This window comes from Acartia tonsa, chromosome 6, assembly GCF_053477335.1.
Source record: "Acartia tonsa isolate MP-2025a chromosome 6, ASM5347733v1, whole genome shotgun sequence".
NCBI lineage: Eukaryota > Metazoa > Arthropoda > Copepoda > Calanoida > Acartiidae > Acartia > Acartia tonsa.
Genome location: NC_137265.1, coordinates 42,527,321 through 42,538,876, shown reverse-complemented (window position 1 = coordinate 42,538,876; position 11,556 = coordinate 42,527,321). Strand labels below are relative to the sequence as shown.

General features: G+C 31.8%; 1 protein-coding gene across 2 annotated transcripts in view; it reads right to left on the bottom strand.

Annotated features, from left to right (window-relative positions):
- Nucleotides 1-202: 202 nt before the first annotated feature.
- The window catches only part of LOC145322714 (putative aminopeptidase PLBD2), a 30,415-nt gene continuing 19,061 nt past the window's right edge, over nucleotides 203-11,556 (bottom strand). For both annotated transcript variants that reach the window (XM_080164941.1, XM_080164942.1), the window contains exons 11-23: nucleotides 8,553-8,593; nucleotides 8,032-8,124; nucleotides 7,630-7,717; nucleotides 7,232-7,319; nucleotides 6,794-6,875; nucleotides 6,602-6,630; nucleotides 5,722-5,801; nucleotides 4,936-5,001; nucleotides 4,155-4,221; nucleotides 3,792-3,874; nucleotides 1,897-1,971; nucleotides 852-917; nucleotides 203-408 (exon numbers count right to left, since the gene is read on the bottom strand). In XM_080164941.1, the coding sequence (XP_080021067.1) occupies nucleotides 318-408; nucleotides 852-917; nucleotides 1,897-1,971; nucleotides 3,792-3,874; nucleotides 4,155-4,221; nucleotides 4,936-5,001; nucleotides 5,722-5,801; nucleotides 6,602-6,630; nucleotides 6,794-6,875; nucleotides 7,232-7,319; nucleotides 7,630-7,717; nucleotides 8,032-8,124; nucleotides 8,553-8,593 (949 nt within the window). In that variant the 3' untranslated portion in view covers nucleotides 203-317. The remainder of the gene's footprint in view (nucleotides 409-851; nucleotides 918-1,896; nucleotides 1,972-3,791; nucleotides 3,875-4,154; nucleotides 4,222-4,935; nucleotides 5,002-5,721; nucleotides 5,802-6,601; nucleotides 6,631-6,793; nucleotides 6,876-7,231; nucleotides 7,320-7,629; nucleotides 7,718-8,031; nucleotides 8,125-8,552; nucleotides 8,594-11,556) is intronic.

Below are 11,556 nucleotides of genomic sequence, written 5' to 3'. Positions count from 1 at the left end.
TGGTTTAGCGGTTAGCGAGATTTTTCACAACAGACGTGCACACACACACACACACACATCTTGTTACTTTTAAATATGAATTAAAGACAAAATTAATGTTTATCAGAATAAATTTACTTTTTTAAAAGGTTTTATTCTGTATAGTATTATGCCATATATGAAGAATAAAATAAGGTTTTCATGTAAAAAGAAATAAAATGCGCAAAATTCAGAAATTTTATTTAAATAGTTTTTCATATATAAATTACATTTTGTTAAGTATAAAAAATTTAGATTAATATTTTTTGTACATCTTTTTCAATGGCTTTTTGTATTGGTTATTCCTCCCACTTAACTCTGATGGGATCAAACTGCCAGAGGTCAGGTTGTCCAATATGAGGGGTATCCTTGAAATCCTGCTCAGACCATCTACAAACAAATAACTTTTAGTTTAAAACAAGACATTCAAATTTCCCTAAAGACAGATATACATACATCCCCCCTACTTTTGCAGATAGACATCTAACTACATGAGTTTTTCTTATGCCAGATTTTAAAACCTAACTTTTTGAAGGCCATTGTTTTAGAGGTCTTCAGGGGCGAGAAAGTCATAAAAATATATATAAAAATTCGTTGTCTAAATTTAAAGATTGTAAACGTAACTTCTGAAATGATTTGGGTGCTACTTTTTGATAAATATATAATTATAATTAAATGGTCACACTTGTCTTTTATTATTTTCTTGGAAGCTGGAAAACACAAATTCAGAAGAAGAAAAAAAGTCCCAGATAAAAGAAAAATGTTTATGCTGATTTTAGAAATAATAATAAACTTTAACTTATACAGAACATATTTTGTAATTAAATATTCACCTGAAAGGAGGCAAAGGATCCCAAGTGGGCCCTCCTTGAACTATCATCTCATAATCTTGGGACATACTTAAAAAAAGTGTTAGTTAAAATGGGGTTTTAATTTCCATGGTTGGTCGTCCCTGATTTGATTAGAGGGAAAACATAATTTCATCTAAACATTCAGAATCCTTAGCTTTTAAGTATTTTGTTTAGTTTTGTTACATCATAATTTAAATGAAGTTTTAGAAAAATTCTTAGAAACCTCCAAAACTGTTATTTTGTCGTTTGTCGCATTAAGACGATTATCGCATTAGGAGGTTTGTTGGTGTAGCATCATATCTAGTAAATTAAATTTTTCCTGTAGGAAGTTAACTTCATGTCAGTGTCACCATGACTTTTATAGCTTATATCTAACCAAGCATTTTTAGCTGTATGAATTTAACTTCATATCAGTACCACCATGACTTATATGGCTCATAGTTAGTAAAGTATATTCACCTGTAGGAAGTTAACTTCATATCAGTAATACCATGACTTCTATGGCTAAAAGCTGGTTAAGTACATTTTCCTGTTGGAAGTTAACTTCTTGTCTGTACCACCATGACTTATGTAGCTTATAAGTACTAAAGTAGCAAAGTATATTTACTTGTAGGAAGTTAACTTCATGTCAGTACCACCATGACTTCTATGAATTATAGTTAGTGAAGTATATTCACCTGTAGGAAGTTAACTTCATATCAGTACCACCATGACTTCTATGGCTAAGAGCTGGTTAAGTACATTTTCCTGTTGGAAGTTAACTTCTTGTCTGTACCACCATGACTTCTATGGCGCATGGCTAGCCAAGTATATTTACCTGTAGGAAGTTCACTTCATATCAGTACCACCATGACTTCTATGGCTAAAAGCTGGTTAAGTACGTTTTACTGTTGGAAGTTAACTTTATGTCAGTACCACCATGACTTCTATGGCTCAAAGCTGGTTAAGTACATTTACCTGTTGGAAGTTAACTTCATATCAGTACTACTATGACTTCTATGGCGCATGGCTAGCCAAGTATATTTACCTGTAGGAAGTTAACTTCATATCAGTACCACCATGACTTCTATGGCTCAAGGCTGGGAAAGGATACTTACCATCCCTAAAAAATAAATCATTATAAAAAATAATAAATTGTTCAAGATGAAATATAAATTCATAAAATACCCTGAATTTATTTTTCTAAATAGGTCTATCTCAATTTTCTAAATCACTGTATATGTAGAAACGCATTTTCTTTTGAAAGAAACAGCATTTTAGTTTTTAAAAATTTGGTTCTAAAAACTAAGAAAACTTTAGACCATAAAAATTACAGTATGTGATAATAAAAAAAACAATACATAATTGATTAAATGTTTTCTATAAATAACACTTCACAGGTTGCCTAAAACTTTTAAAATATGATTATAAAGTTGTAGTTAAGTAAAAGCTTTGACTTTGTTAATAATAGTTTCCTTGATAGTCTAAAAGAGTGAGATAAAAATACAGATACTTTGTGTCAATTAGGGAAGGGAGAAAGATAGTTGCAAAGATGTTTTGTATGAAAAACATAAATGGATGAACCACGCATTTTCATAAATACCACAATTTTGTCCAATTTTCTTATAAAATATATTTAAATTCAGCTTTTTAGAAAAAAATCTATACTATGCAAAAAAAGGAATTTTGATGACATTGATAAAAAATTTTCATTGCATTTTCATTTTGACATATTCTGCACTTTTTACATTTTTGCTTCGAATTTTGAAACATCTTAAATAAGTTAATTTTTAAAAGCAAATCTTTTCTATAAATTAGACAGGTTTAGATTTTCGTTATTAGATTAGATTTATTTAGACATCTTAGAATTGTACTATCCGTTTTAAACTTTGCATGATGATTCCTACAACAATAAGGTATGATTTAGGAAGCGTTGATAGAAAGTAAGTACGTCCATTTAAATTATGCATATTTTACTTTTTTGACAAAAAAATTTTTATGTTTTAATAATCCTATTCATCTGATTTTTGGATTAATGATTTATATTACCTCAAGGGACAATGTTTTGAGCGAAGAATCTCTATAATTAAGTCCTAAAAATGTAAGCATGTCCTCAAACAGTTTCCTATATTTAAGAAGTTTTGCAACAATTTACTTACAATTTTGTTAAGACTTATGCATTTTGTGTATCTTACGCTGACAAGTTTTAATGATCGTTTGTTTACCTTTTTAGAGTTTCGCTTTTATGGATGTTGGCATCCTTGTTTAAAGTAAATCTTAAAGTTTTAGGCAAGTTATATTTCTAAGACGAATGCTTTTAAAAGGACCCTTAGTAAATGTATGAGGAAGTATACTTTGTTAGAAATGAAAAGAATATGTTACCAATCTATCAACTAAATAAATCATTTAAAAACAAGGATAACATCATCAATAAAAACTAAGTTAAACAAACCAAACAAAGTAACGAACATCAACGAATGTAGAGTTACAACGCATTACTCATTCTATAATATGAAGTAAGTTTTCTTTTTGCCTGAAGATTTGGGAAACTGCTAGTCCAAATTAATTGTACTTTTCAGGGCAGCCTTTTAAATATCTTTAGAAGGTTTTAGGCTATTTTCCTCGCCCCTTCACCTTCCCCTTGAGGCTTGGGGCGCAGAAAATAGTACAACATAACTCAGAAGTTAGAAAAAATACCATGTAAATTTATACCAAATTATTCTTATACTGAATGGTTCATATGGATATTTTTAAGTGAATAGAATGATTATATCACATAGAATATTATTTTTTAAAGTAAAAAATCATCCTGTATAAAAAGGATATTCTGGTTTAAGTTTTGAATTGATTAAATGCCTACTTTTTTAATGTATGGACAGGCAGAAAGACCCTAAATGTTGAAAACCTTCACCTCTAATAAAGTACATAAATAAAAAAAATTACCTTGGATTTAAATCATTCCTGGCAGAAATAGCATTCTCAGCACTGTAGGGGGGCATACACTCCTCACAAATAGATAGAGGATCCTAGATATCCAATCATATAGTAGAGAAAGAGAGAGAGAGAGAGAGAGAGAGAGAGAGAGAGAGAGAGAGAGAGAGAGAGAGAGAGAGAGAGAGAGAGAGAAAGAGAGAGAGAGAGAGAGAAAGAGAGAGAGAGAGAGAGAGAGAGAGAGAGAGAGAGAGAGAGAGAGAGCGAAAGAGATAGTGTAACTACTAAGGTAAAATAATTAAGTCAGCAGCTTTACAAACAGACAGACAGATATGATCACTTATAGAGTAGCTTCGCTACTAAATATAATGTTACCCTTGTATAATTGTTGTATCTCATTAGTTTAATCATGCTCTCAATATCAACTACACCAGGAGCGTCTCTGAAAAATTCAAGGACGACTTAAATAAAGATTTAAAAGAAATTACCTATCATCTTTTAAAAAGGAAGATTAAAAAATACAAAATTTAATTCTCATATAATCGGTTAAGCGGTTACTAAGATCGTGAGCTTCTTTAAATAGAAAAAATTATTGGATTCGGGTACTTTTTAAGGGCTCTTTTCTACTATAGAATAAATTAGCTTAAAAATATATGAGGTCCTGAAGGTATATTACCTAAAAAGTAAAGCCAACTTAATTTATTAGTTAATGAGATCTTATGCTTCAGACGGCTGTGACAGACAAACATCTTTCTACTTTGTATTAAAGATATTTGGTAAGGTTATATTAGAGTAAGGTCTGATAAGCCCCTGCAGGAATTAGAGTTTCCGGGTATAGTCCCTTTCGTGACATCGATGGGGCGATTCTTCGTATTTTTAACAGTAGGTTTTCTCCTATTTCTAGCCCCTGGGGGGGGGGGGGGGGCTCTAACCCTGCGGGGCCAATTACCTAACCCTGTGGGGCAATCACCTAACCCAATATAACCTAACCTAAAATAACCTATAAAAAGCCATTTTAAAAATATGACAAATTGCCCCTTATGGAGCGATGTCACGAAAGGGACTATTCCCGAGTTTCCTACTGGGACTAGATAGATTTAAAAACATAGGGAACAAGGTTTGTGCTACAGGATTGTATGCTATTGAAGATGCCAACCTTTGGAAAATTCTGGCTCTTGGTGTTCTATTATAAGAGAACCAATCCCCATATTGTTTCATCAACCTATAATAATAATAATAATAACCTATAAAGAAAATAAGGACAATTAAGAGCAGTCGTAGTGTCAACTAAAGTTATGTTTAATATTTTCATGTAAATCACTTTTAAAGTAAAATTTACTAATCATAGGACAAAAGAAAATTAAATAATAGTCATTTCTCGCATCGTATTATAAACTGCTGTCCGCGGATATAGAAGAGTTTTTTTTAGCCCATGCCTTCGGCACCTCGGGGCTAAAAAAAACTGGTTTTAATCTTATGATTGTACATTTTTATATTCGTAGAAAGCTGGATATAATACGATGCTAGACATAGTTTTTTCGTATGGATGAGAACCGGTTCCTATCCACCGGATTCGAATAAATACGAGAAAAAGGTTTAGTGATTTTAACTCGAAAAAGGTTTTGTGATTTTTTAACCATTATATATTTTCAGATTTATATTTTGTATTGCCTTAATATGATATAATACTTCAAAGGACATCCAATCTTTTTTTAGAAAGAAGAGTGGGGGTAGAAGTTTCAAGAAATGTAATTATCGGTATTAAATTTTGAATAATTTTAGGCGTTGAGGATTTTAATATCTTTTTGCAGGGGTGTTGATATATTACCCCTTGAATCTTTGTGGGTGCTCTATGCCCTAGGGGGTAAAATTTTTTAAGGGGGGAAGGAGGAATACCTCCTTTGGACGACAACCTTGTTTTAGTTGAAATGTATTTTCTTACTTGTAATCACCACTCATGTTGAATATGGTTTCAAAATATGGGGAATTATAGCTTGGCCAAAAAGATTGATCTCTCACCACCTAAATTAAAAAGCAACTTAAATAGTGCATTGTAATCGACCAATGGTAAAATGTATACAGAAATATCATTGGTCATTTATATTGTATTACGTCATTTTTTATTAGGCACTATTTGCTGCTTTCTAAATTTATAGACGTATATTTCTTTAAAGATTAATTCTGAGCATTCTTTACATAAAATGGGGCAGTATGTCTGTATAAATGGATCTCGCTGAATCGACAATTAGTTGGATATCCCATTATCGTACTAATAGCCTTACCATTAGCCTCTGGGTTCTTTATTAAGAATTTTATTTAAAATATGAGTTATGTATAAATTAAACTATCATGTTTTTATATGGGAGACACAACTATCATGTACAAAAATATTTGTAAAAATCCTTAAAATTCAAATTAAATTATTATCTTCAGTTTTACATTGACATCTGAAAGGATTGCTAATTTATGAATAAACTAGCGGCTACGCCCCTAGAGGCCTCTAGTGGCCCTTTAAATGTTTTTGTTTGTTAAAGTCTCGATAATTCTTTATGTTACGGATACCTCTTTATGTTACGTTTAAGTCTCCCAGATGTTAAAAAAAAATTCAATTTTTTTGTCATTTTTCTTGGGAGGGTGGTGGTACCCTCCCCCAAAATAGTTATAAACCCTACCAGGACCTACTCTGTTAAAGAGAACCCGATCAGTTAAGCGGTTAGCGAGATCCTTCGGTACAGACACACAGACAAACATCCTGTTACTTTAGTATAAGGATGTGTAAAATTTGTATTTTGTTTGTTAGTTAACCTCATATATCGGTTTACCTTTGTCATATCATTAGCCTCAATGTGACCTAGAAAAGAAATAAAATATAAATATGAATTATTGTTGTAAGATAAGGTCGATCATGTCCACCAAAAAACAAATTTTCAGTAGGGTAAAAAATAGCAAGTTTAAGACTAATTACAAAAATGTGAGCTGCATGAAAAAAAATTAGTCCATGGCGTAAGCTCTACCTGGAATCTGTTCCAGAATCCAGAGTGTATCATCCTGCAGGGGTTTGCCAGGTGTAAACTTGTTGTAATCAACTACCATCCACTAAAAAAAAAGAACAGTTGTGCACTCGTTATATACTGTTTTGTCTGCTTGAGACGTTAATTAATTGTTAGTATTTGTGAGAAGAGGGGCAAAGTCACTATTCTCATATATAAGTAACAGGTCGTTTGTATGTCTATCTGTACCAAATTATCTCGCTAACTGCTGAATCAATATGGTTCTTTATTACAATATGTAGTCTCATTGTCTCCCCCCCCCCCAAAAAAAAATAAGATTGTTTTCTTTTGATAATGGGTTAGTCAACTTCTCCCTTCCCCACCTCAAGTGGTCCTTGACGCATCCAGGGGCGTTGCCGCTAGTGTTCATATTAATCAATTCAATGAAAAAATAATGTCAACCTGATTGTTATAGGTTCCACTGTTGTGTCTGGAAAATATTTTGGTCCAGGAAGATCCATTTACAGCAAGTCTGTTGGCTACAGTTGATCTAGTAATAGAATATACAGGGTGTGCAAAAAAAGAAGACTTTTGTAAAATTATTATTGCGCGGATTGTGTTAATAATAGAAAAATACTACGCATACCGTTAGAACTGCTATGAGCTATAGTTTTTGGAAATATCAAAACGGTTCCTGTGCTATGTATATTTGTGGAGCTAAGTGGTAAAATGTCCTAACTGACTTAACTTAACTTGCAAGTAAAAAATAGAACATTTTATTCCTAAATTATTTGAATCACAGGAACAGTTTTTATATTTCCAAAAACTAGAGTTCATAGCGGTACAGATTATTGGTATACCTGATTCCCTCCAGTACAGTCTGTGGCTTCAACAGTTTCCACAGGTCAGGATTACTGTTTCCAATTGTTGTTTCGATAATTGTCAATCCTGTAAAAATATGTTTTTTACTTTAAATAATTACGAGCAGATAAGCCACCCCAGAAGCCGCTAGAGGCACTTGAGAAAATTTTAGTTTTAAGAAAAACTAATTTTTTTGGGAGGGGGGAGGGCGATGTTCAGGGTTGATTTCTCTTGAAAGAAATAGTTATAAATAGTCACCTGGACCTACAATAGATTTTACTGCAAAGAAGAATCATATTGGTCCAGCAGATATTGAAATCTTCAGCTACAGACAGACATTGATTTACTTTGATATATACATTCAAGGATATAAAGGTTTGGGGTAAAATTAGATGGTGTACCTGTAGAAACAATAGTAAAATCATCTCCACTGTAAATAACACCTGGATATCCGCTGAATGACATCGTATGACCAGGAATGCGAGCCTTAGATCCTGAATTAAAATATTGATTAAAATCTTAATAAATGTATTTACTGAGTTTTGAACCTTTAGCATCAAAGTTACCAAACAGACAACCAACCCTTTTCCTGGCACGACCCATGTATAGAAGTCCAAACTGTGCAAGGAAATATTTTCATTACATTAAATTTTACCGTAAATAATGTAGATATTAAGGAAAACCAGAGTTACATTCATTAAAATTACCCAGCAGACATCCAACCCTTTTCCTTGCACGACCTTTTTCTAGAAGTATGCTCATGGTAATGATAATAAGGTTAAACTTAAGCTATTTTTTTTCAATAGATTGAATAACAACCTAAACTAAATTCGATATCTGAGAAAACAAGAGTTGTATACTTGTACACATACGGACAGACAAAGTGAAGAATAACTTTGCATGTCATTTTATAAAAAAATACCTTTATGTTTTCTGAATGGTAGTTCGTATTTCTTGATTAACCTAAATCATAAAAATATAAATGTCGTCTTAAGTAGAAGTTGATCCAAATGTTTTAAAACTTATTCTCAGAAAGATGAATATTAGAATTTAATAAAAGTATGAAATTAAATTAAGTTAAAAGTTTTAAATGTAAGTTTGACATCAGAATAGCATTAAATTATGTTTTACTTTTGTTTAAACGTGAGGGTAGAAAGTCGCTCAAAATAATTCTGACGTCATAAAAATTAGGGATGAGGAGAGGAGGAGTGGGAAAGAAAACCATTTAAAAAGAGATTGAAAATCCCTCATTTTTAAGACGTCACATGCTGATTTTTGAGTGACTTTCTCCCCCTCTTTTTTAAACTTGCTTTTCTCATACTAACAGCTGTACCACTAGTATAAGTCAATTATAGAAATGATATCCCCAAAAAAAAGACTAAATCGTACCATACATATCTGAGATAATTTGCTTCAAACAAAAATAAATTGCTTTTATTTCACAAATGTCTGTAGATATGTATTAAAAATTATTTCTTGGCACATTTTAAATAAATCACAGAATATAACAAGTTTAATTCAACTAAAAATAATAGGATTTGGTTTATCATTAAAGTATTTGAGAAATTTTGTAAAACAAAGGTATATTTTCCTCATAAAATTGAATCTACGCAACAATATTTGCGAAAATGAAAAGGATAAAGTGCACAAATGACTATTTCAGGGGCGCTTTGGTACCTCGGATGCTATCTAAAGAGGGCACTAGCGGCTACGCCACTAAAAGCTTCTAGTGGCACTAAAGTTTGGGGGGGGGGGGGAGTCTTCCTCTCCCAATTTCAATATAATTGTTTTTAAAAAGTAAAAATAAATTTATTTGAGGGGGAGTAATTTTTTTGGAGGGAGATACCCTCCCCAATAATAGTTAAAAACCCTCCCTTGACCTGTAAGAAGCCCCACTAAAAAGGAGAGCCATAGCGGTTTAGCGGTTAGCGAGATCCTTCGTTACAGACAATAAAAAACTTACTACTTTATATAAAAGGACTAGTGGCTGCGCCCCTAGCATCTATGGGCTCTATACACAATGGGATATGGATGGGCAAAAAATAGCCTAAAACCAACTAAGGACCTTTAAGAAGCTTCACTGTAAAGGAGAACCATAGCGGTTTAGCGTTTAGCGAGATCCTTCGGTACAGACAAAAAAACTTACTACTTCATATAAAAGAACTAGTGGCTGCGCCCCTAGCATCCAGGGGCCGTATAATCAAAGAGTTTTCTTTGCCAACATATTATTACATCTTTAAAAAGTTGTAATAGCTAAAATGATACCAATATACCGATTTCGCAGTGACTGACCACAAGCATCCTTGTTAAGAAATCAAAGTTAAAACAGTTGAAAAAGTTTTTCTAATGCCCCTGAACTAATATTTCATGTTTATCATGGAGAAAGGGGACAATAGATTATAAATTATTTTTTCACAAAAAGGTTTAATTAGAAAAATATAACTCAAAAAAATAGTTTCAACATTTTTCTCGAAAGATGTTAAGCTAATTTTGTTTATCATGATTTATGGAGATTGATTTATTGTCCATTGTTCTATCCCTGTGTCCCTGATGTTTGTACAATGCACATTGTTTTAATATTCAAAATCTTAGTGCACACTAGGGGACCAAACAATTAAATCTTACAATACAAAATGTAATATTAGGTTTTCTTGGTTACCCTCACTCTGTATTTTTGTTACAATGTATGTAACGCATTGATTTATATGGTAAATTATTAGTTATTTGAAAAGTTTAATTTCCTTTATATTTGGACTTTACTTTTTTCCCCATACCCATTATTTTATTAATTTTAAGACATATTTCTGATACTAAACTGCGAACCAAAAAAATAGGCAAATCCGAATTCTCAAAATGGCAGCTTCATTATTCATTTGGGACGAATTTACTGTAAATATAATATGTAGATGCATCTTTTTGTTACAAGTTTCCACCGTTGATTTTTTATTAAATAGCACCAATGAAGCACAAGATCTCAAAAACAGCATTTTGGGTAAAAACTGGTGAACCAAAAAGATATGCAAATCCAAAACAAATCAATAGAAAAACGATTTTTTTGCACTTTTCTTCTGTTTTAAAGATTGATTCTGATAAATTAACAATTTTTAAAGGGATTTATGCATTAATTATTATGAAATGTAGTATAAGGTAGAAATTAATGACTTTTTAAAATAAGAAAAATTAGAAAAAAAGAAATTCAACCCCTATCACTTCAGAGGTCAGCTGCTGACCTCCAGTTTAATGGATGTAGCCTAATACATGTTAAATATAAAAATTACCCTGAAAAGTATACAAAAATGCTTTTTAATGTGTTAAAAAAAAAAACATTTTAAAATCTTGATTTTGAGGATGATGTCCTTTCAGATGCTCCTATTGGTGATGATGGTGAGCCAAATGTTATCTAAGTACATGCCCATTACAACAACTTGTCTATCAACCTATGTACCAATATTTTGTAGTCATAGCAATCTCCAATGGAGCCAACCGACAAGAAATATAAACATCTTCTAAAAACGACAGTATTTACCTTATGCATTTGAGTAATTAAAATTGCATTTTTTTTTGTTTTTTAATCCTGCTTGGCTGGAGGCTGCTATGAATACAAAAAATGGACCATAGTTCAATATATAAGTTGTCATCATGGTCATGCACTTTGATAACATTTGGCTCACCATCACTACCCATAGGAGCATCTTAAAGGCCATCATTCTCAAAATCAAGATTTTAAAATGGATTTTTTTAACACATTAAAAATCATTTTTGTATACTTTTGGGAGTAATTATTATTTTTAATATGTATTTAGCTTCATCCATAAGACTGGAGGTCAGCAACTGTCCTCTAAAGTGATAGGGGTCGAATTTCTTTTTTTCTAATATTTCTTATTTTAAAAAATCATTAATTTCTACCTTATACTACATTTCATAAT